General features: G+C 51.1%; 1 protein-coding gene across 2 annotated transcripts in view; it reads left to right on the plus strand.

The window, feature by feature from the left end:
* Positions 1–25,348, plus strand: part of PCSK6 (proprotein convertase subtilisin/kexin type 6) — a 117,012-nt gene that overhangs the window by 79,539 nt on the left and 12,125 nt on the right. The window contains exons 10-15 of one of the 2 annotated variants that reach the window (XM_090263565.1): positions 583–686; positions 2,238–2,355; positions 7,564–7,752; positions 9,707–9,843; positions 23,250–23,429; positions 23,596–23,634. In XM_090263565.1, coding sequence (XP_090119691.1) covers positions 583–686; positions 2,238–2,355; positions 7,564–7,752; positions 9,707–9,843; positions 23,250–23,429; positions 23,596–23,634 — 767 coding nt within the window. The remainder of the gene's footprint in view (positions 1–582; positions 687–2,237; positions 2,356–7,563; positions 7,753–9,706; positions 9,844–23,249; positions 23,430–23,595; positions 23,635–25,348) is intronic. The other variant, XM_090263566.1, reaches the window with a different exon arrangement.

Below are 25,348 nucleotides of genomic sequence, written 5' to 3' on the forward strand. Positions count from 1 at the left end.
CAATAACTTGAATCCTGATGTCAGAGGTGTGGAAAAGGCAAGAAAATGTATCTTACACTCAAAGAAATCTGATCGATGCATTTTTATTAGTGGCCACGTGTTCTGCTAATGAACTCTCTCTCCTTTGCACGAAAATGAATGTATTGGACGTAGAATTACTAAAATCCCAAATGATAGTCTGTAGCCGACGGGTGCACGCGGGTCGGGGTCTGGACAGTTGGTGGCCTGAGTAAATCGTACAAACCCCTGCTGTCCTGGGCAGGACGTCCCCATCTCCACTGCCACATGTCCTGTGTCATCCTCATACAAACTCAAGCAGAGCTGGGCAGAAAGGCTGGGCTTCCCACGCTGTGGGCTGGCGGTCACGTGTGTGCTGCACTGTTTTATCTCAGGGTTTACTCCCCGGAAACCGTCCTTGACAAAGAAGCTGTGAACTAATCCCTGGCCCAGACACAGAGCCGCTGGGGCTCCCTCACGCCCAGACTCGGGGCTGGCTGCCGACGCCCCAGCTCTGAACGCCCCTGTGTGGCCCTCGGTATTGGCTTGTGCGGGGCACAGCGGTCTGTCCTTGTGTCATTGCAGCGGCCAGTTAACCTGGAGGGACGTGCAGCACCTGCTGGTGAAGACATCCAGGCCCGCCCACCTGAAGGCGAATGACTGGAAAGTCAACGGTGCTGGACACAAAGGTGCGGGTCCTCGTGCGCTGGGTGGGTCCCCGGGCGACCTCCTGGAATCAGTGGAAGGGGTGACATGGATTCTCAAAAAGAATCCCAGGATAACACAAATCATGTGTCACAGGAATGAAAAGTATGTCCCCAGCGATTTCAGAAAAGTATCCCGGAACCTCACACCGGCATTAAGGAAGAGACCTGAGGTCACTAAAGTTCAAGGTGGCCTAAAATTCATGACTTTTGCCATAACCAGGTGCCACTCTACTTCTATGGACTTCATAGTTCTCTTTAAATTGACCTGCCTCGTTTTTTCTTTTTTTTACATGAAGAATCATACTTTAAAAGGAAACTTTATTACATCTAGTTCATCATGGGCTTGATATGTAGTCATATTTTTTTACTAATGAACATTAAAACATATCTGTACTTATTATGGTAAAAAAAAAAAATGTGTGTGTGCCTCCTAAGAGGAACTTGCATTCTTAAACCTCGATTTCCTCATCTGCACAAAGAGGACATTGAGATAACGATGTAAGTTAACTTTCTAACTGTAAAACTTCTCTTGGCAAGCCCCCATGTTATAAAAGTAACTCACAAAACCATAAGGCCTCGACCCCCAGAACAGCCTGTTACAGACCCAGGTACCATGAAATCAACCCACGATCAGGACTCATAGCTCAGATATTTGGAGCCTCTCCCAGCAGGTAATTATAGGACGAGGCCATTGGCTTTGTTTCGCTGGCTTCGTACCAGAGATACTTGAAAAAGATTTGCATTCAGCCATGGTATGGTAGGGAGAATGTTTTTTTCCCTCCTTTTCTGAAGCTCACATCCAACTATTTCAACACCAAGCCCTGATACTGCTATCTGTAAAATATAGGTCAAGCATTGTCACCAAGAGTTCCAAGGGACATTCCTTTTAATAAGGGGGCCATTGATTAGGCCTAATGTATCTTTGTTTTGCAGGAATGTGGGTGGCAGGGTGCACTGTAACCAGAGCTGACCTACATTTCAATTTTGGCCTAATTAAATAGGAAAAGAGATTGTATCTGGTTCTCGACCTTGCCTCTTAAATTAAACTTTGAAACTCTCTTGCCCTGGCCAAATTCAACACTGGGCCGGGCCAGTTCACAGGTCCTCACGCTCGGGGCCACTGTCCCCACGTGCCCTGGAATTCAGCAGGGGAAGAAAATGGCCAAAGAGATGTAGCAAGGGGTCTCAGGTCATTTTCTTCTCAGGTCTAAGTTGCAGGGAGCGCAGATGCTGATATGTCCCTTTAATTAAGGCACAGAAACCTGTCCTCAGCTTACCAGAAGAAAGTTCTAGGCCTCCTGCTCCACACCCCAGAAAGTAGTTGAGATTGAGTTCAGTGGCGAGGACTTAGGAGCAATCCTCAGAAGGGTTTGTCCTGCTGCCTAGGGCTCTCGGGACACAGTCTGGGTCCTTGCAGCCCTGGAGGGGCACGGGCGGTCTGTCCCAGGGCTGTGGAGGTCAGATGGCCTGGGCCCCGCTCCATTCCTGGGGGCGCCGGGCGGGGAGCCCGGTCTGAAGGCCCTGTCTTTCCAGTTAGCCATCTGTATGGATTTGGCTTGGTGGACGCAGAAGCGCTGGTCACAGAGGCGAAGAAGTGGACCGCGGTGCCCTCTCAGCACACGTGCGTCGCCGTCACCGACAAGAGGCCCAGGTGAGGCGTGGCTGCAGCACCGCGTGGCATTTCAGGGGCATCGGTTTGGCCCGGACTCTGCTGTCAGGTGCTCCGGGGCAGGGGAGCCCACACACGTTCCTGCGCGCGTCGGCGCAGGGATTGTGAAGCTGGAGAAAGAATCTTTTATTTTTTAAGGTTTTATTTATATATTTTATTTACTTATTTTTAGAGAGAGGGGAAGGGAAGGAGAAAGAGAGGGAGGGAAACATCCATGTGAGAGAGAAACATTCATCGGTTGCCTCCTATAAGCTCCCCAAATGGGAATCGAACCAGCGACCTCCTGGTGCCCGGGACGATGCTCCAACCCACTGACTGAGCCCACCTGGTCAGGGCTCAGTCTCGAGATTTTAAAGCATCAAATTCAGGAGAAAGTGGGAGGTTCTCTGAGATGAACGACATCTTTTGCTTGGTTTTTGTTTTGCTTTGTGTCGTTGGTCAGGAAATGTGCGGAATGCGGACATCAAAGGCTGGGTGAGGTGGCCCCGGGCCCCCGGGAGCTGGGCGGGCCCTGAGGCTGGTCTGCCTGTCCCATCAGGACGGCCCCTGAATGCAGCATTTTTCCCCGGCCAGAAATAGTTTTAAGATGGCAGAGTGGTGCCTGGGAGGCGAAGGGTTGTTTTTATTTTTATTTTATTTTGTTTTGAAACTGGAAGGACCCCGAGGCTAGACAGCCCAGGTTGGGGGAACCCCGCGGTCACACACAGCATGACATTGTTCCTGTCCTTGGCGGTGACGCAGATTCCAAGATGGGGGCAGAAGCGGACTTTTTGTTCAAAGCAAAATCATCTTAACGCTCAGCAGTTTCAGACTCTTTCTGGAATAGGCAGCCAACCTGCTATCCCAGACCACCTGCTTAGCTGCACACTCAATTGTCCCTAAAGACATAGAAGCTTCCAGAGAGAAGGAGCGGAGGAGGGGGAAGGAGAGGGAGATGGAGAGAGCGCCTGGGAGGTTGCTGTCCGAAAGGTAGATGCTTCCTCGGTCACGCCTCTGGGCTTTCTCTCCTGACACCAGGCTCCAGCCGCCTACCAGGGCCGTTTGAACCAGGGCTGCTGAGAGCCCGCAGGGCTGATGGCCCGGGCCCTTCATCGGGGCTCTTGCCTTGCTTGGCCTAAGCTGCTGGGACCGTTTGGCTCAGAGACGAAAAAGTGTTCGCACGCACCTGCTGTTCTCTCTCCTTCCTCCTGCGCCTTCCCCACGGGCGTTTCCTGGTCCAGTGTCCACTCTCTTGGCCTCAGGCTGGTTTCTCCTTCTCGTGGTGGGGCCCTAGGGCTTTCTGAATGTCCCAGCTCTGGCCTCGGCTGCTTCCTGTAGAGAAGAACAGAAAGAGACAGAGAGAGAGAGACACAGAGAGAGACAGAGAGAGACGGCGGGAGGGGAACCTCTCTATCCAGTGTGACGAAGGTCAGAGAGCCGTGCTCATTGACCACGAGGTGCGGTGTCACCGAGGGGATTGGGGCCACGTCAGCTGCCTCGGCAGTCACGTCGTGCGGGGCTCTGAGGTTGAGGGCCTGGGTGTTGATGGTCACACGCAGGGGCAGGAATGAAGAACCGTGACTCCTCTCTGCCCTCTCCTGGCCCTCAGCCCTGACATGGCCTCCCTGTCCTGGGGTATGTCACAGTTCAGGGAGCCAGTCTTCATGGCCATTGCCAGAGGAGTCTGTGGGCTCCCCTCGCTGCAGATTCCGCCTGGGGGGCCCCCACCTGTGCTCAGACACCAGCATTGTTCCCACTCCACGCCGGCTGGTGTCCTTCCTCGCTAGACCTGCCCTTGAGTCATACTCAGGCCAAGCAGCGTGGAGGGGGCCAGGCTGCCTTTGCAGTCCTGATGGGACTGCATCTCGTGATCCTCTTAACTTGAAGAAAGGCCACACAGGGACCCCAAGCCATCTGTCGGCCATTTTAGTCTGGACTGGACGTCCAGAGATGCCGAGGTTTGGAGTCAGGCTGTCTCTGATTGCACCTGCTCCTGAGAGGGAATGAGAAGTTCTTGGAGCATAGAGAGCAGGTCAAGGAGCGAGGGGCAGCAGGGGTGGGGATGCCGAGGAATGAGAGGGCCCAGGTCCCCCTGCTCCAAGATCAGTTTCACTGAGCCGTCTCTCTATAGCCTGTCAGCCACCCTCACCCCCCAAACAGACTGAGCCCCGCAGAGCAGAGGCCATGGTGTCTAGCCCACGTCTCCGACCCCCACAGTAAGCAAAGCTCATCCTGGGCAGCCTTCAGGGAGGGCTGAGCCTAAGTGTAAGGGCGAGACCCTGGCTGGTGTGGCTCAGTGGGTCGTGCGTCATCCTGCAAACCAAAAGGTCACAGGTTCAATTCCCAGTCAAGGTATCTTTAAAATTCCAGGCTACTGTGACGCAGCCTATGGCATCCATGACATGCTGCTCTGTGCTAGAAAGACATCAACTTAAAAAAAAATCTGTTGATTTTAGAGATAAAGGAAGGGGGAGAGAGAGAAACATTGATGTGAGGGACAAACATCAATTGGTTGCCTCCCGTATGCACCCCAAAGGGGGGCCAAACTGCAACCTGGGCATGTGCCCTGACGAGGGAATCGAACCTGCAACCTTGGCGTATCAGGACAATGCTCCAACTAACGGAGCTGCCCAGCCAGGGCTGTATGCAGTTCTTGCTTCTGGTTTCTTCTATGGTGTCCTTCTCCCACGGGGAGTGGCGGGGCATGCCGAGAAAATGTGTGGGGTGCTCTGCAGTCCTGCCCTGGGGGCGACCGTACCCAGGCCCGCACCAGTTCTCCCACTCCCTTATTTCCCTCGAGAGCTGCCTTCTCTCCTGCAGCCCTTGCCCTTCCTAGCTTCTTTCTTGGTGCTAACCTGTCTTCCCCAAATAGGAAATGCTACTCACTTCTAAAATTAGGCTTGAAATCTGAACAACACAGCCGATTCTCATTCTTCACAGTCGTCCTGTGAAGTCCCCGCAAAGACCGCATCGCAAGGACAGAACCAACACTGCAGGCGAAATACTGGGTTTGTTAGGTTCCTGGTGGCGAGCCTCTGGTCCCATTTCCGTCCACCGATCAATCCAGAACCTTGCGGGAGAGGTGCCTCAGTTCAAAGACACCTTGTCTGCTCTGCACTGTTGCTGCGTTAACATTGAACTCACTGCCAGGGGCTCTGGACCTCACGTCCGAACGAAGCTTGTCACCCACATATTTTCTCCGCAAGGCACATCACAGCCTTCTCCTTTTGGGAAGCACAGAAGGCACGTTAGCACGAGGCTCCGGCCTCATTTTATATGGTGCAACCGCCAACGAAAAGCACAAAAATGTGGAAAACGTGCCACTGAATAGACCACAAAAACGCACACTTGTTTTCAGTGTGGGAACAAAAACGGAGGCAGAGAGGCCCCGTTGCTCCTGAGCTGGGCACCTGCGGACCAGGCCGCGCAGGTATTTTGCTGCCCTCTGTGTGTCCGCAAGTGACCCCCTCCCCACACCCCACAAGTATTGATTTGGGGGCTGCAAATAAATTCTAGTGAGCATGTGACTTTGCAGATACGGGACCGTGAATAATGATTGCCTGTATATCTTATTGTCTTTTTTTTCTCCCTATCAGATTGAATCTTAGAGTTGGAAGGAATATTTAAAGCCAGCTACCTTAGCTTCCTCCTTTCACGGAGAGAAAAAAAAAATGCTATAAATTTAAACATTGTATATTAAACACCTTAGAACTTGATCATGGACCACATTGTCTAGATTAATGTACTGAATTAGCCTCTTTTTTTGTTTTCTTTTAGTTAAAATTTATTTTGAGCCTACATGATGTACTGTGGCTTGGTAATCAAAAATAATTTCATCTCAGGAAAATTCAGGGGGCGGTATCTTTTCCTGGGGACCTCTGTGGCCCCCGGCAGGACTGGAACCCTCCAGAGCTCTCCAGAGCTTTCTTTTCGGCTCCACATCTGCCACCGCGGGGGGTCTGCTGACCAAGGAAGCAGACAGTAAAATTTGGAAGCAGGCAATGAAAGAGGTCAGCCTCTCTCCATCAATTTATGATGCATCCAAATCATGTTTTCAAATTCTTACCGTCTCCGAGGGAATTGCATCACCGCGTGTAACTGTTTTGAGTGATTCTTATGACTCAGGCCCAGTAGGGGCCAAGCGATGTCATTCCGGGGAGATGCTGACCCCGGGCTTCCAGCCTCGCCATCCCGAGGGGAGAGTTGGGCGTAACGGGGAAAAGCGCTCCCTGTAAGAGCTCCTCAGTGACGTGCTGCTGAGCGGCCAGAGGTCCTTTCTCCATCTTACGAGCGCTTGGGGACAGCCGTGGGGGCCCCAGATAGGCAGGTGGCCCGGGAGCAGCATCCAGGTGCAGGCTCGTGCCTGCGTCCTCTGGGAGCGTGTTAGAACATTCTGGTGCAACTGACTCGTGACTGATGGGGGCTTGGTGCTCGTCCTCAGATTCCCTCCCATTTGGTGAAACTGCATTCCCATCAAAGAGCGGGAGAGGGAGGGGACCCCCGTCTTGATGCGGACAGTCAAAAGCAGACCAGCATCTGCTCATCCTCTGGGACTCCGGCCCCGTTGCTGTGGCTTCACGGAGGGCACTTAGCACAAGAGGCCAGCTCTGGCCCCGGGTCACGTGCCCGTCTCCTCTTTCATGGGGTCTTGAACGCAAGCGTGGGCCCACTCGCGCGTCCCTGCGGAACAGCAAGGTACAGAGGTGGGGGCGTGGACTCCGGAGCCTGAAATCCCGGCTCTTTTTCACAGTAACTGTGGCTCTGGGCACGATCCTTGACCTCTCTGAGGGTTAAATGGCTTACTCCTTGTAAATTCTCGGATCAGTGCCCCGTGTCCGGTGCCTGGCCTGCAGTCAGCTCAGGAAATCTTTGCTGTTATTATTACCCAGCATCGTGACCTGGACCTTCAAGGCCGGTCTTTGACACAGAGGAGTGGGATTATAAAGCCTTGCCGACCCCAGGCAGTTAGGGGTGCTGATCGCTGGGTATGTTAGCTAAGTCTGCAGGAGAAGCCATTCTTTAAATCTCTCTAAGCGAACTCCAGAACGACAAAGGGCTTCTGGGCAGGAGATGTCACTCAAACAGGAGTGTGTGAGAGTGGGATTTAAGGGAGCCCAAGCTCTCTCTGGGGGTGCACCTGTAATTCATTGCCCTCAGGTGCCACTCGGAGCTTTGGGGAGCTGAGTACTGAGCCCCTCCCTCCTCTCCCAGGAGCATCCCCGTGGTGCAGACGCTGAGGACCACCGCCCTGACCACCGCCTGCGCCGACCACTCGGACCAGCGCGTGGGCCACCTGGAGCACGTGGTGGCCCGCATCTCCATCTCCCACCCGCGCCGAGGAGACCTCCAGATCCACCTGATTTCTCCCTCGGGAACCAAGTCCCAACTTCTGGGAAAGAGGTAAGGCCAGGCTGGCCTAGCGGGTAGCTGGGGGCGGGACCTCAGTGACCTGCAAGGCAATAGCACGGAATTGGAACCTAGAAGCCTCTGCGGCTCCTTCACGGGGCCCCCAGGAGCCGGCCACGCCTCCTCTCTTCATTCCTCACCTCTGGAAATGTCACTGCAGTCCTGTCACAGACAGGAAAATCACAAGGACTGGAGGTGATCGTGTAGATGAACATGCCAGGCACCGTCCCCGGTGCCGGCGTCTGGCTGCCCTTCCTGTCCTGCTTACAGCATCTGTCTGACCTTCCAGAACCTTCCAGCGCCCCAGCATCCTCTGCTCTGCTCTCTTTCCCTCTAATTACCATCCTTCCGCTCAGGCCCCATGTTTGAGCCCCTGGATTCTTAGAGAGCGGGCCCTCTCGGTGCCCTGGCTCAGCGCTACCATTTGCTAGGCAGCTGAACCGGTGCCATCAAGCACTTCAAACCAGGCCCGAGGCCACTTGGCAGCCACCTGAGCCTCGGGAATTTGCATTTCTCTTCCCCCAGGGCAGATCCTGTGATTATAGGATCTATTACCTTAGACTTGATTTCACATGTTGCTTAATGCGGCAGCTTTCTGGGCTTGCCAGGTTTTTTTTTTTTTTTTTTTCCTTCTTCACTAAGAGTGAGTTTGCATTTGTAAGTACTTCAGCCCTTAAAAGACAGTCTGTTCTGTCTCCGGTGCGTTGGGTTCTGTTTGGCAGCGTGTGTGAAAATCAGCCTTGACCTTCGCAGTTTCTCAAGAAATTAGGGGGTGGCCCCCTGCCCTCCCTGTCCTGCAGGCAAAACAAGGTCCCCTTGATTGCCATTTGTATATGTTGGATGTTCAGAGAACCCCCAAAATGAGAACCGAATCTCCCATCATAGAAAATATCTGTATCTGGATTTCTGATGAACAATAGAGGCCTGATGTTTAAAAAAAAAATGTTCCTAAGTAGACATGGAAAATTAGACTGGGAAGGAAGAGTCACACAGAAGGAGCTGGAATTGTTTCTTCTAAAGAGGGAAGGCTGAGGGGGGCCCGTGAGTAGCCCTCCCAAGAGAATATGGCCCATAGCTGAAGGCCCAGTCAGGAAGGACCAAGGGAAGCTCATCAGAACCCACAGGGAGTCTGGCTGGGGGTGGGGGGAGCTCCTGGCCCCCCGACATTGCACCCAGGGGTGCCTCCCGCCCTCTCTGGGAAACAACAAGACCTGTCATCTCCCCGAATACAACCGTTGAAACCTGTGAAGCCCTGGAGTTGAAGGGACAACTGCCCTCCCACGGCTTGAGCAGCGGTACCATGTTCCCTCCTTGTATCGTCCAGAGGACAGCCTGTGGCCCGGCCCCTGTCTGCTGCGGGACGGCATCTGGGGTGGGAAGGGACCGAACGCCTTCTAAAGGAACCCGGCGAATGGAGGGCACTTGTCGGTGACCTGGTGACGGGAAGAACAGGGAGGCGACCACGGCACCCGGGAAGCCTGTCCTGTCTCTCAATGGTTTTTTTGTTTGTTTTTTTTTAAGATTTTATTTTCAGCGAGAGGGGAAGGGAGAAAGAAATATCGATTGTGAAACATCCATTGTGGCTGCCTCTCGCACGCCCCCAGCTAGGGACCCGGCCCGCCACCTGGGCACGTGCCCTGACTGGGACTCAAACCAGCGACCTTCCCATTTGCCAGACAGCACCGAGCCGCACCGGTCAGGGCTGTGGCGCAGTGTTCTGAGACCCAGTGAGATCCTGGAGGGGAGACGGCCGTGCGTGCCCGCGTCGTGAACAAGGGTGGGAACACAGTCAAGGTCTCACCTGCCCCTTCGCCCCAGCGGAGGGCCAGGGTCAGCTGTGGGGGGGGGCGGTCCTCTGAGGACAGAGCCCTCCTGGGATGGGTCCCCCGCACAGCGACCGCCCCGGTCAGTCCCGCCTCGTGTGCTGAGCCCGGGTCTCCCATTGCAGATTGCTGGACCATTCCAATGAAGGCTTTTCAAACTGGGAGTTCATGACCGTGCACTGCTGGGGAGAGAAGGCGGAGGGGGAATGGACCCTGGAGATCCAAGACATGCCGTCGCAGGTCCGCAACCCGGAGAAACAAGGTCAGAGGCTCTGGGAGTGTCAACGACTATTCTAGGTCAGCCTTCCGTCAGCGCTAGGGCTTTTGTTTAACCTCAGCGTCTCCGGTCATTTTTTTTTTTAATGAAGGTAAAATGCACGTAGTACAGACTTCACCATTTTCATCATTTTTAAGAACATTCACTATGTGCAAGCATCACCACTATCTCATTCCAGAACGTTCTCATCATCCCAGAGGGGTACCTCGTATCCATTAAACAGCCGTTCCTCATTCTGCAGCCCCTCCCAGCCCCCCCGGGAACCCCTGGTCTTCCTCTATGGATTCGCCTCTTCTGGACATTTTATGTGAATGGAGTCATACAACACGTGGCCCTGCGTGTCTGGCTTCTTTGACTTAAGTGTCATGTTTTCAAGGTTCATCTGCGTGGTAGCGTGTATCTGTCAAACCCCGTTCCACGGTGTGCTGCGCCACATTTGTTTATTCTTTCACCAGCCGCCGGGCATCTGGGTTGTTTCTAAGCGGCTGTTGTGAACGACGCCGCTTTGAACGTCCGTGTGCACGTCGTTCTGTGGACCTGGTTCCCTTCCTCTTAGCTGCATACCTATGTGTAGCATTGCTGAGCCGTGGTCACTCTACACTTAACCTTCTGAGAAACTGTCAAGCCGTTTAACACAGCGGCCGCCCCATTTTACATCCCTACCAGCATGTACGAGGCTGTTAATTTCACGAAAACTCAGGGACACATTTTATTTCCTTTGTGTGTATATGTGTGTGTGTGTGTGTGTGTGTGTGTGGTGGTGGTTACAGCCAGCGTCCATGGTGTGAAGTGGTGTCTGCTGAGGTTTGGGTGTGCGTTTCCCTGACAACTCACGCCGATGCTGAGATTCTTTTATTGTCCATCAGTCTTTGGAGAAACGTCTATTCAAGCCTTTTTGCCCACTTTAAAGTTGGGCTGTTTGCCTTTCATGTGGAATCGAATAAGTTCTTTAAATATTCTGAATACTAGATCATTATCACAAAAGCCATTTTTTAAATTCTTTCTCCCATCCGGTGTGTGAAACGAGGGCTGCTAGCTACAGCTGGCCCCGAAGGAAGTCCTGAGCAGGCCAGTGTCCACCTGGGGGCATGGCTGGATCTGGGTCTTTGCCTGGTTGACCCAGGAAGGGAACAAACACCTCCTGGCAGCCTCTAGCTCTGACCTTCTGTGACTTGGCAGAATCGGGGGGGCCCGGGGCCCAGTCTTCAGTGTTGTCACAGTGTTGGCACGTTTCTGGGGTTAGGGCGGTTTGTGCAAGCTGTTCCCTGCGGAGAGTGGGCGCGCCTGAGGCGGTCTTGGCAGAAACCAGCACAGGCAAGTGGCGAGGACCGTTCTAACCGCAGTCTTTAAGGACGGGTCCGCCTGCCCTCTGGGAAAGTTCCTGCTCACAGGGAACTGGTAGGGGCCCGCCTGAGAGCCTTGGAGGAAGTTGAAACTGGCTGTGAATCTGCAGAACCCAGAACCTTGGAAACAACAGACTCTAGGGTTGCTACACTCGGGGCAAGTTAGATTGCTATCCATTGAATGGACTGAAATGGAAAACCCTCCCAAGTCTTGACCTCAGCAGGTACACGTCTATTCTTCCTCCTGCTTACGCAACATTTGCTTCCAAACCGAAGAAACAGAAGAGTTGCTCACCAGCTCCTTGGTTTGGAAATGCTGTGAGAAGGGTCATACTCTGACCTGCACTGGCTTTTCGGTGGCTTCTGTGAACACGCAGGTGTGTCCCCGGGTCACAGCCGTGGAAGTTCCCACACATCTTGGCTTTCGTTGGAACTCAGCCCAGCACACCTGACTCCACCGGCTCCCTTCCGTGGAACCCCAGCTTTGATCCTCTGCTCCCCACAAGCCTGGAAGTGGCGGCTGGGGCAGCAGGTTCAAAGAGATCCAGCGAAGCAGCGTTCAGTGCATTTGCCGAAGCTTGCGGGGTAAACGCTTGCTAGGGGCCCAGATGAGTGACGAAGATCCGATCTGAACCGCATGCCAGTTGACATGACTGGGAAGAGGAGGGGTCTGCGGGAAGGCGGGTGGTAAGGGGATGACCAGGTTACCACGCACGTTAGAGTCGGGACACGGGATTAAGACTGGGGTGAGCCCAGAGCAGAGCGTCCAGTAGGTGGGGTCTGAGGTCCAACGGGGCCACTTCCTGGCCTCGGCCTGGAACGTCTCTGTCTCTGTTTCTGCACAGGACTGATGGGAATAACAGTGTCTACTTCCTAAGGCTAGGGGAGGTTCCGGTCGGAAGGTCTTCTACCAGCAAACCCTTTATGAGGATTTTGAAAAGCTTCGAGGGGTCGGGGATAGAAGCCCATTCACACGTCACTTGCATACCGAATTCTGCGTTTCTGCCTTAACCTGTTAAACAGGGTCTCACAAGAGGCACTACACGCCCTTGAATGGAAGACGAAAAATGGTGATGATAATGATAAAGACGCTTAGGGAATTAGGTTCTTTTCAAACATCGCTTATGGTATTTCAGGCAGTTGATGCCGCTGACCTCCAACCACATGTACGGATTATGCTTTATACTCCATGAGTATTGATAGGCTTCCAGACGGGCTCCGCCCCCCGCCCGTGGGCCACAACTGTTTCCGCACGGGTAGCGGCAGTGGCCCTAGCGGGGTGAGTCAAACCCAGGGCAAGCCAGCAGAACTCGGGAAGCTGTGGCTTTTCTCTCCACTTCAGGTGGTACAAGGCCTCCCCAGCCTCCCCAGCACCTAGATGCCTTGGTGGGGAGCTGGGGGAGGGGGGCAGGCAGGTAACATAACCCAAAAGTGCACCAGGGGGGTTGCCCAATGACAGGAAGTAAAGCTCACCCTTCCTGACTGACAGTCCCCACAAGGCCTATGTGGGAGATGTCCCCTGGCCGAGCACCCTACTCTTTTGTCATGAAGCTTGGCCAGCTTGATATTCGTTTATCCCCCTCTTTCTGGGCTCACCGCCCACCTCCCCTTACCTTTGTCATTCTGGGGTAGCACCTCCCAATAAGGCCTCGGTGCATGGGCTTTGGCTTGACCCTTATTTTCCAGGAAGCCCAGAACAGAGCACGTGTCCAGGTGGCAGACTGAACACGAGCTTTGATAACCTCTGTGTGATATTGGAGAGTGATAGATAAGAATAGGCTTGTATTCAGACAGTTCTGACTTCGCTGTTGACAGGCAAAGCTTGTGTTTGGGAGCGCAGGACTTTGAACTTGTACTTGGGGAAGGGAGTAGCCATAGAATGGGTGAATGAATGAGTGAATGGGTGTACCACCATGAACCTTATTAAATTCAAGAGCGCATATAATTTTAGTCAACTCTGTTTTCAGAATATTCAACTCTGTGCATATTTAGTAAAACGCTTAATAATCAGTTAAAAGCAGGAGAAATGAGTCTCCTGGGTGACTGATTTTCTCCCTTTTTTCATCATAAAAAGTTCCATGCTTTCTTGATTTCCTTTCAGCCACTCTTCCATACCTTTCTTTCTTCCCAAGAGTGTAGCTGTTCATCGTATCATTGGCTTTGGGGGCCTCAGTTTAATTGACCTCTGTCTTGAGCTGATCTTCATTTCCCAGTACAAGTTGACATTTTGCAATCTGCATTCTATGGCTCAGTCTGTCTCGTCCTGGTGGCTGGAAAGAAAGTGCAGTTCAACGCCTGTGCCTTCTGTGTTAGTGTTCACGCTGGTTGCTGAACTCTCATCTCTGGGACACACGTGCACGGACCACTGCTCCCCGTTCCCTGGAAACAGAACTGCCGAGCTCAGCGAGGTTTCCCATCCCCACACACATGGTCATCCCAACAGTTCATTCTTAACCTTGCTGGCTTCAGTACCGCTCGGTGTTTCTTTCCCTGGGGATCTTTGCCTCCCTTCGGCTCTCTCTCTCTCTCTCTCTCTCTCTCTCTCTCTCTCTCTCTCTCTCTCTCTCTCTCTCTCTTTTTTATTGTTGTTCTATTACAGGTGTCCCATTTTCCCCCCATTGCTCTCCCCTGCCCCGCCCCCCTCCCCACCTCCCACAGTCAGTCCCCACCCTGTTGTCCACATCCATGGGTCACTGATACTAGTTCCTTGACTAGCCCTTCCAACTTTTGCAAGGCATCATATGGTGACACTATTATAGTGACACAAAGTGTCCTAGTTGAAGAGAAAACGTATGCTGTCCCCACTTCTCCATGTCCAGGTACAGCTTCACCGTGTGGATGAAGCACAGCATTGTTCCGTCAGATGTGTGTCTCCTGATCGTGAATGTACTTTAAAATGATGAAGAAAATACTAAATGTCAATGCAAATTAAAAATAAAAGGATACGGCCCTGGCTGGTCCACTCAGGTGGTTGGAGCATCGTCCCATACACCAAAAGGTTGAGGGTTCGATTCCCGGTCACGGCACATGTCTAGGTTGCTGGTTCAGTCTCTGGTTGGGGCATAAATAGGAGGCAACCAACTGATGTTTCCCTATCACATCGATGTTTCTTCCGTTCTCTCCCTCTCTTCCCCTTCCTCTCTCTATAATTATGAACATATCCTTAAAATAGGCTACATTCACACACAAGAAAAAGGATATAGGAAGAGGAAGAATTCTCCTGAAGCCCCTTCTCAGGTTGACTTTATTACTTTCAGAAACACATCATGATCAGAAATATATTGACATTTTCATGTCTTTTTTTTTTCTGACATTTTATGGATCTCTGACCATGCCGCAGACATCACTTTGTATTTCTTTCTGTTACTTGCCTATCAAGCGCTTTTTAACGTCACTGTATATTCTTTGTAAGCAACATTTTATATCTTTTTTATATACATCACCAAGGAGAAATGCCGTGATTGATTGAAGCACCCCTCTGTCATTGGGCATGTGGATTGCTTTCTGGGTGTTCTTTCTGTGGTTATAAATAGACAGCTTAATGCAGAAAGCCTTCTCCTAAATTTAAAATTATTTCCCCGGGATCGTTCAGCAGAAGTCAAATTACCGGGACAAATGAGAGGTGGAAACCACAAATACATCTGCTTTTGATACCTATTACCAATTTGCTTTTCAAAATAGTTGAACCAATTTACAATCTGATGCGGAGCGGGCCAGAGCGGGTCAGCGTCTTCACTGGCCGGTTCTAGAGGAGAAAAGTAATTTTTTCCCTGAACCTGTGTGGTGATCATTACTAAAGAGGGCGAATGAACCCTTTTCCAAGTGTTTGAGTATAAACTATGTTTTCTCTTCTGAGAACAGCCCTTTGAGTTTTTGTCCTCAGACATCTGTTTTGCCGTTAGCAAGCTAATCATTGCTCCATGTGAGATACAGATGCAGTAACTCCTTCTGTGCCATACATCTTGGAAAGGTTATTTTGGTCTGCTTTTTGACTTATATTTTTTAAAAGATAATCTTTTTTCAAAGATTTTATTTATTTATTTTTAGAGAGAGGGGAAGGGAGGGAGGAAGAGAGGGAGAGAAACATCAGTGTGTGGTTATCTCTTGCGCACCCCCAGCTGGGGACCTGACCCGTAACCTAGGCATGTGCCCTGACCGGGAATCAAACCTGTGACCCTTCGCTCAATCCACTAAGCCACACACCAGCCAGGGCTAAAAGGTAATCTTAAATTTCTCCTTCAAAGTTTCGATCATCTGTCTCCCAGTTTATGGTTTGATTTTCTTCATAATCTGCCTGATTATTTTTTAGTACCAGGTAAATTTTGCTTTTCTAAATTGCTAACAAAGGACCTCCCAAACAAAGACAAGACGGAAATGTTAAAAGATGTCTCGGACTTTATGTCTGGCGATAGGCAGCCAAAAACAGGACAACTAGCAAAAACAGAGCATAAAACATATTGTTAAAAATAAGTCCGATTATGTCAATAGTTTCAATCAAGGTAAATAGATGAGTTGCTTTGATGAGAAGACAAAGATTGTCCTATTAGGTTTTTTCCAAATATCTTTACTGGTGTGCCAGGCATCTATTATTTACCCACAAAACCTGATCTTTTCTCTGCCTCATTCCGCCTTAACAGGCTGGCCCGTCCCCGCAGACTGTTTGCCTCTGGCTCATGGTTGAGTTCAGCCAAGAATTTCAGCAGGAGCAGCCAGCAACCTGCAGTATATCCCTAAGGGGCTTCACAGCCTGCCCGTTACCCTCTCCTGGGAACGCCTCCGCCCACTGTGGCTCCCGGTGCTCTGTCCACACCTTTGTGAACAGTCCCTTTCTTTCAACCTCCTTGATTATCCTTATTTAATTACGCTGTCTGCTTCCGGCTGGGTCTGACTGACGGAACTAGATCCGAGAGTGATATTGAAATATAAGAAAACCGAAAAGTTAATAATCAAGGGGATGGGAAAAGATACACCAAGCACATGGGAACCAGAGAAACCTGGCATCATGATACTAACATCCGACCAACCGAAATGTTATGGGAAAAAGCATCCCTAGAGCTAAAGAGGGTCACTACATAGTCATAAAAGATTTGGTTCCGTTTTAATAGGGCCTCAAAATGTATAAAGCAAAAACTGGTTGAAACTACAAAAAAGATAAACACACACACACACAAGGTAGGCGATTTAGCATATCCCCCTCTATTGGACAGATAAAACAGCCAAAATGAGTAAGCCTGGCACATTGCAACTGGCAGGGTAGCTGTGACGTACCTATTGGGTCCCTACACCCAACAACTGGAGAATAAATACGCTTGCCTTTCAAGCACAAATGAACATTGGCCACCCGGCAGGACAGTTCGCAAGCGTCAAGGTATTTTGAAGGACTGTGGCATATAAAGCCTGCTCTCTGACATTGCACTTAAGAAATCAGAATTTTAAAAGGTAACTAGGAAAGGCTCATGCATTTGAAAATTGAAAAACATTTCTCAATAATTCATGTGTCAAAGGGGGAAAAAAATCATTATTTAAACTAGGAAATAGAACTGGATGGTAATAAAAATGCTACATATCCAGCCCTGACTGGTGTGGCTCAGTTGGTTAGAGAGCTATTGCATAAACCAAAATGTTGTGGGTTCGATTCCCAGGCAAGATCTCGTGCCTGGGTTGCGGGTTCGGTCCCCGGTCAGGGAGCCTACAAGAGGCAACTGATCAGTGTTCCAACACTTCATCCAAATAAACATTGGCACTTAAGATTCTTAGATCATTTTCCTGGCATTGAAAATACCATCCTTTTTTTTAAACTAAGTTTATTGGGGTGATATTAATTGATAACATTATATAGATTTCAGTGTACAATTCTATGATAATACACTACCTCATCTGTATAAAAGTCAAATCTCCTTCAGTCATCATGAATTTGACCCCCTTTACCCTCCTCACCCTTCCCCCCATTTCCCCTCTGTGTCTACAAGTTTTTGTTTATTTAGTCTGTTCTTTTGCTGCTTTCTGTCTTACACCCCACATGAGTGAAATCATATGGTTCTTCTTCTTATTCCACCTGATTTATTGCGCTTAGTATGATACTATCAAGATCCACCCATGTTGTCGCAAATGGCAGTACTTCATCCTTTTTCATGGCTGAGTAATATTCCATTGTATATATTCACCATGTCTTCTTTATCCAGTCCTCTAGCAAAGGGCACTTCAGTTGCTTCTGTCTTGGCTACACCAGCAGTGTATGAGGGTTCCCTTTTCTCCGTGTCCTTTCCAACACCTATTGTGAAGTTACCATCTTTAAAGGGTCTTATGACTACAAGATCATAGAGAAGATTATCCCATCTCCCCTGTTTTATTTATTTTAATTTTTTAAAATTTATAGATTTGAGAGAGAGAGGGAGGAATAGGGGGGAGAGAGAGAAACATTGATTTGTTGTTCCACTTACTGATGCATTCATTGGTTGCCCCTTATATGTGCTCTGACCGGGGATTGAACCCACAACCGTAGCATATCTGGATGATGTGCTCACACGGCCTTCCAGGGCTTCTGTTTTACATGTGGCTCTGAGGGGTTGTATGTGCATATGCACATGTATGCGGGGGCATACACACATGTGCACTTCCTAAATTCCCTTTATCTTCCTCCCTCTTGCCTGCCATAATGTGGACTTAATGTGCATTTTTAACTATGTGTTACATTTATTGACTAAAGGTTGGCATTTCTGTGTGTATGTGTATACAGTATTTCATAGAACAGCTCTATAGAAATACAGCTCACATACTATAAAACTCATTCTTTTAAAGTGTTCTTGTATATTTTTACATTTTTATAAATAAACCGGGCCTTTTTTATTCCTTCTACCCAAACCTCTGCCGTTAAACTTTGTAAATTTTGTAACTCAGGCTCACTGAACTTCAGAAGTTTTCTACCAGGGTGTTAGACTAAAACAGATTTCTTGGTTTTCCTAGGCCTTTCTCACTCTTTGTTGTGTTTCGTCTAAAGAATTTCTCCCTGCTGTTTTAATTATGGAGGTGGGGGAGTATTAATAAATACTTTATTGTTAATAGCTTCTCTAATTGCCAAAAGCTTTCAGAAGTATTAGATCAGAGTTTTAATCTAACAGGACCTTTCCTCCAATTATATCTGCTGACTCCAATTGCAAATCCCCCTCTCCAGGATTTTTTTTAATGAAGATTTTATTTATTTATTTTTAGAGAGAGGAAAAGGGAGGCAGAAAGACAGGGAGAGAAACATTAGTCAGCTGCCTCTCCTACTCAGGACCCGGGCCTCCAACCCAGGCATGTGCCCCGACAGGGAATCGAACCAGTGACCTTTTGCTTTGCGGAACAATGCCCAACCCACTGAGCCATACCAGTCAGGGCCTTCTCCAGGATTTTTAATGCTTAGTTCAAAGTGTCAGGTAATGAAGAGCTTCCTTACTGCTGGGACTTTCCTATTGGCAAATTTATCCTTAATTCTGGTTCTTTCTTTGAATAACAGGAATGGTCTTGATTATTCATTATGAATTCAGTTCGTTGAGGGGAATTGCCCCTGAAAGAAGTGAATGATGAGAAAGCCCCTTCTTGGCAGCCCCAGAGGGCAGTAGCCGTGCGTTAACCCCTGCCTGTCACAACCGCAGTTCCCTGGGCTCTGCTGGTGACACCTGGAGGCACCGTCCCCAAGTGTTCTTTCCTGCACAGCCTCAGGAATCTGAGGCGAGGAAGCCGAAGCACTTGGCTTTGGACCCCTTTTAAGAACCCCCACCGCTCCTGGAAAGGAAGGAATGAGTGGTACTAGTTGGGTTTTCATAAGCAGCACGTGAACAGACATGCTGTGTGGCTTGAACAGTAAATAGTGTATGTTTGTCACGTGTTTGGCCCAAAGCAGAACAACATTCTCAAGTCCTCCTGCTTCGGCCCTGTCCGTATTGCTCGGTGGGTGGGAGCCTCGTCCCATACACCGAAAAGGTGTGGGTTTGGTTTGATTCCCGCTCAGGGCACATACGTAGGCTGCGGGTTTGATACCTGGTTGGGGCGTGTTTGGGAGACAGCCAATCGATGTCTGTCTCTGTCTGTCTGTCCCGCCCCCCCCACTTCTCTCTCAAACCATTAAACATATCCTCAGGTAAGGATTAAAAAACTAAAAATAAAGTCCCCCCCCCCATCTCTGGTATCAGTTCTGCTGAGTGAGGACTTGGTCTCAGGTCTAGGGCAGCTCTTGATGTGCCCTGGTCACTTCTTTCTTGGGGTTCCCACACTGTGCTGCCCACTGACTCCTTATGACTCCTTTCCGCTGGGACGGTGGGCGGGGGACAGTATGAAGTGATGTGCTGCTCATTAGATTTTATTCAACACTGTGTAAGAGCACCTTTAGGCCAGTCACTGTGCCGGGTGTTTTACGATCATGAAATCATTTAATCCCCCAAACAACTCTATAAGGAAAACGGTATTATTATCATCCTGTACAGATGAGGAAACCGAAGAACAGAGAGATTAGGTAATCACCCAAGGTCGCACAGCCAGTAAGTGGCAGAGCCGGGATTCAAGCCCACATCATGCACCTCCAAGGACCTTTTGCTCTGCCTGCCTCACCAGGTCCCTCCTGGTGTGACCAGATTCACAGCACTGTTTGTTTGTCATTGCAAATGTTTGGAAGCCACCTCTGTGCCCATCAATAGGTGATTGTTAGGTATACAACACACCTCTGATGCAGAGATGGGAAGATCACCAGGAGGCACTGTTAGTGGAGAAGTGAGGTGCAGAATGCCAGGCACGTTAATAAAGGAGACAGGGCGGGTGTGTGTTCCCTCCTACCTGGGTGAGAAGGAAATACCTCGGCAGGATGCATGAGAAACAGGCGGCCGCTTGCCTGCAGGGACAGACATGGTGGCCGGGGGTGGGGCTGGAGGCAGCCTTCCACTGTGTTCCCTTTATGTTTGGATTTTGAGTTATTTATATTTATTGTTTATTCAGAAATACAATTCAAAATCTCTGAGTACCACTGCTGTTTTTTTGTGTTTTGTTTTTAATCCTCACCTGAGGATATGTTTTTATTGATTCGAGAGAGAGAGGAAGGAAGGGGGAGAGAGAGAGATCCATTGTCTCTCATATGCACCCCATTCCAACCAGGGATTGAAGCTGAAACCCAGGTACGTGCCCTGACCGGGAATCGAACCTGCAACCATTCTGTACAGGACGATGCTCCAACCCACTGACCCACCCGGTCAGGGCCTGAGTACCACAGGTTTTTCATGGTTTTTTTTTTCCCCTTGATCATACAACCACTTTGTTCATAGCTTTTATCAATTAAACTTATATTTTCTAAAAAGATTATGTATGGGAAAGGTGATATATGCTGTGGTTTTTGTAAATAAAAATGAAGTCACTCTTTTACTCCTGAATCCCTGCCTCCTCTTCAGTCCCCTCCTTCTGGTCTCTTGGAATGCATTTGCCCCCAGTTTTACTGAGATATAACAGACATAGGGCACTGATTAGTTTTAAAGGGTACAGCCTAGCAACTTGACTTATGTATATTATGAAGTGAATACCACTATAAGCTTAGTTACATCCATCATCTCAGATACACACACCCAAAACAAGGGGGGAAGTTTTCTTCCTTACAATGAGACCCCTTAGGAGCTGCGGTTTTGGTTTCCGGGCATTCATTCTGCCCTCTCCTCCTCCACACGGGTTGCGTGCTGACCCTGGGCTCAGAGCGGCCCCTCTGGTGTGTCCCACCAAAACTACACCCGAAAATAAGAATCTAATTTTAGTGACGAGGCCTTTGGCGGGGATTTTCGGCGACATCCTATGACTCTGGAAGATGTCTCGACTCAAATTATAGCTCCCAGAGCCCTCGGTTCCCGTCATGTAGTCATTACGCGCCCGCCTTAATTACGGTTCGTCACTCGGTAGTTAAGATGCCTGGTTCCGTGGTGGTTTCGAAAGACAGCTTCATTGGGCCCGAAGGGAGCGAGGCTGGGTGATGATTCCTAACCAGGGACCGTGTTCCTGCACCTGTGCCCGTGAGAACGGCTTCTGCGTCGCGTCATTAATGATGCAGCCTGTTAGGAATGGCCTCTGAGGGTGGCGAGGAGCCCGTAGAAGGCTGTGTCCTAGGAAATCGCTAGCTCAGGAGTGTCTTTTCAAATTCACAGACCTCCATCCTCCAGTGCTGGGCCCAGCCAGGAGAGGCCCGGGGCCTCCAGGCCCGACTCAGGGGGCCTTGGGGGCTGCAGGGGTTTGGGGCCCAGTACCTATGTCAGTTAGGGCGATGGTTACCAAGAAGCAGCACTCCCCTGTGCTTCGTTGTGGAACGGAATTGTCATCAAACACCGTTCAGAATAGCGTCTGCATCCGGCCGGGTGAGCTACAGGCCAGGGACGCCTCTGTCCCCCAGCGACCCCACGAGGGCCGTAGGAATGACAACTCAGGCCAATGGGCGTGTAGGCAAGCAGGAGCCCCCTGCGCTAGGATGTGAGGGTCTGAGAGATTCCTGGAAATGGAACAAAACGTAGCTATACTAGGAGGGTTTCCTGTGTTGCAAAAATAGTATATGGACAGATATCGAAAGACAGATGGCCCGCCATTCAGAGCAAAGATGCAGAGTGGTAGGAGCAGACCTGATCATAAAAACACAGAGAGCACCCTGGCTGCTGTGGCTCAGTGGATTGAGCGTCGGCCTGTGAGCCAAGCATCGCTGGTTTGATTCCCAGTCAGGGCACATGACTCAGTTGCACATCAGGTCCCCATTTTGGGGCGCAAGTGAGAGGCAACCGCACAGTGATGGTTCTCTCCCTCTCTTTCTCCTCTCCCCTCTCCCTCTCTTTCTCCTTTCCCCTCTCGCTAAAAATAAATAAACAAATTATTTAAAAAATAAAAAACAGAGAGCAAACCATTGGGGTGCAGGTCCCCCTTTGCCCGAAGCATTTGGATGGGCGAGACACCCAGGACAGAAAGCAAAGAGGGAGCCAGGGATTTTCCCAGCCAGCACAGATGTGAAGCTGTCAAGGTCGGCATCCCTTGCGTGGGTCGTAGTGTCGCGGGGTCATGGCGGTGACTCTCAGCTGGTGCGACTGTGTTTGGTGACGGTGCAGTTGTAGGAGCCTTGGGAGGCTGGAGCGGCAGTAAGTCCATCAGCATGAGCAGTGTGTCCTCGCGCGGGTCACGCTGCACCTCAGCTCCTTACTTGGTCTGAGAAGAGCAGCAATGACCTCCTCAACACGGTCCCAATGCTGGTGACACTGTAGCAAAAAAGGGAGACCTGGACCCGTGGTCTGCGATGGAGCCGGCCCACGGGCACACATCGCTCGGCTTCTTGTGTGTTCTATAACATCAGGGCGTCGCCTGGAAATGACAGGCCCAGCTCTCCACTTCTCTTTATGCCTGAGAAGATCCAACAGCATGCAGGCCGCAGTCCCATGCGGAAGCAGGTGGTGGGCGGGGTCCTTGCTATCCCCTTCCTCCCACCCCCTAGCACCCCATTTCTGGCTGGTGCTCTCCCATTAGCCGCTGTCTTCTCCGCACCGATCCCTCCTTTGCCCCAAACCCCGCCTGCCATGGATGTTCCTGCTTCGGGGAGGTCCTGCACCCAACCCATCGCTGCCATCCCCCCAAATGTCCCCACCTGCCCAGGCTAGCTGTGCAGGGAGGAGTCTGAGACCAGTCTTCCTGGGATCCAGGGTTAAGGATTGAAGTAGCAGGACTGCTGGGGGTAGCCCCAGTTATCACATTTGGAGGCACATGGGATGAGGCTCCAGATGGACCCCCCTGGAAGAAAGCTGTTGTTGCCAGTGATGGCGTGAGGGTCATCAAGGGACCCTTGGGCAGAGAAACGTGGCCGGGGCAGTAGGTGTGTCCCTGGTCCTTGGGTGACTAGGAAGTAAAGGTGGGGATCTCATAGCCTTGCTATGGGACAGGGACTTGGGGACCTGAGCCAGGCAGTGCCTGGCACCTCTGTGAGTGACAGAGGCCTTTGGCCAGGCCACAGGGCCAGAGTCCCTCAAGAGCCCGCCCAGGGAGGTATCTTGACTCTGTGGGCTTGGTGCCTTCCAGGGAAGCTGAAAGAATGGACCCTCATCCTGTACGGCACGGCGGAGCACCCGTACAACGCCTTCAGCGCCCACCAGTCCCGCTCCCGGATGCTGGAGCTGTCCACCCCGGAGCTGGGGCTGCCCAAAGCCGCTCAGCCGCCGCCCCAGACCGAAGCTCCCGAAGACGAAGAGGACTACACAGGTAATGAGCCTGGATCCGGCGCCCACGGCTAGCCTCTGCGAGTGACGGTTTTCCGCTGTGGCGCTTCCAGTGGGGGGCTGCCCCTGGCTAAAGGTGGGGGTTAGGACTGGGCATCTCCCCTCTGTCCCGGAAGTCATAGTAACGATGCTCATTTGCGCTCACACAGCTCCTTCCTCCCACGGCTCTCCTAATATTTTACCGACCAGTAAGTATGCTTCAACCTACTAGTAAGTATACTAGTAAGTATCTCCACCCTTCCGAGGCCGGGAAACCGAGGGTCTCTAGGCCCAGCCAGAACTGCGACTTGTGCTGTGGTTAATGGGACTCCTCGCGGGGCACCCCATTTGCTTCAGGGGAGGGGTCTCCTCTCGTGTCTCAGCACCCTGACCCTCTCCCAGATCTGCCCGCTTTCAGTCCTTGGGGCCAGAGTGGGAGAAAGACCAGGGTCCTAGCGGGGCCCAAGATGGATGGGTTGAGCAAACACAGCAAGGGAAGGAGCTTGCCTGTGGATCTTCCCCGGCCTCCAGGGCTGCGATGAAGACCCGGGATTGGATCTGCAGACCTTATGTCAGTAGATACGAATGCTCCACGCAGCGGCTTCTGTAACGATGCCCCATTGCAGGTACTTCTCCAGCTGCACCTTGCCTTTGTCCAGGTTCCGGGCCACCAGCTCCCTCTGCCGAGAAAGGGCTTCCGACGTTGCCCGTCTCCATGGGCCCGTTGTGTAGAAAGCGGTTCCTACCCCTCCGAACCGTCCCACAGGGATTTGTGAGAAACTGTGCGTTTCTGGTTGGGCCTATGTTCCTTAGCTAAATATTCCCGCTCTGTGATAAATGACAGCCACCATCCGAGGCTATTGATGCTGTGCGTGGTCTAATAGCTTCTGGGGGAGATAAAGAGTAACACAATGGCGCGTCCCACCAATCCATCTCCCGCATAAATTACGGTCGATCCCATTTTAAATCTCTTCTACCTTTCCTTTAAAATGGACCGTTGAATTATGTATGGACTAATCTGCTCTGTTTCACCCGATGATTTATAAACCGTGGCAAGATTCAGTAATTATTAATACATGACTTTTTTTTTTTTTTTCTTAAATCTGCTACTGACTCTAACCTTATACTGTCTTGGAATCTCACTGTCAGACTGGCCTGCAGCCCAGATCACTGTCTTCCCTGAGTGTGGTCTCAATAGATGTGGGGTGCTCTTTGGGGTTCAGGCATGTTTCTGATGCTCAGGGAAGTCCCCCGCATTCTTGGGGCCGGCGGGGCAGGTGGTCTAGTAACAGCTAGAAGAGCCAGAGAGGAAGCCACGTGGAGTGAAAAGAGAGAAAAGGGAGAAGAGGAAGGAGGAGGAGAGAGAGAAGGGGATGAGGAAGGAGAGGAGGAGAAGGAAGCCACCACATTAGATCCAAGGCACCGTCAAGAGGCATACGGGATGGGGCATCTCGGAGGTACCCTTGGGGAAGCATCTCTGCGTCAGACGAACCCATGGAGAGAGGGCGAAGGTCAGGGGTTATTTTGAAGTGGGGGCGACGATCCTTAACAACTTTTTGCAGAGGTCGGCACAGAGGCGAGGGGTTCCGTGGCAGGAGCATGCAGGGGTGACTGAGTGGGGGAGCCGGGCGGCCATGCCAGAGGCTGGCGGCCTGGGAAGGCTGGAGCCCGGTGGGCAAGTTCATGCGTCTCCAGCACCAGCAGTGCAAGGAGGCGGGATCCCCGAGGAAACCGCCGTGAATGGACTGGGCTGGCGTGGACAGAGTCAAGTCAAATGAGGCTTGACTTCAAATAGCAGACAGTCTGGAGCGAGGGAAGGAACTGGGGGCCGGGGCGCGGGCGGCGGTGATTGGCTTTGAGCCTTGGACGTGGCAGGCCTATAGGGACGCGTCCTGGGCCACTCCAGCTCCCTGCTCAGCCCAG

The sequence above is a fragment of the Furipterus horrens genome, unplaced genomic scaffold, assembly GCF_987537825.1.
Source record: "Furipterus horrens unplaced genomic scaffold, mFurHor1.1.pri manual_scaffold_16, whole genome shotgun sequence".
Classification (NCBI taxonomy): domain Eukaryota; kingdom Metazoa; phylum Chordata; class Mammalia; order Chiroptera; family Furipteridae; genus Furipterus; species Furipterus horrens.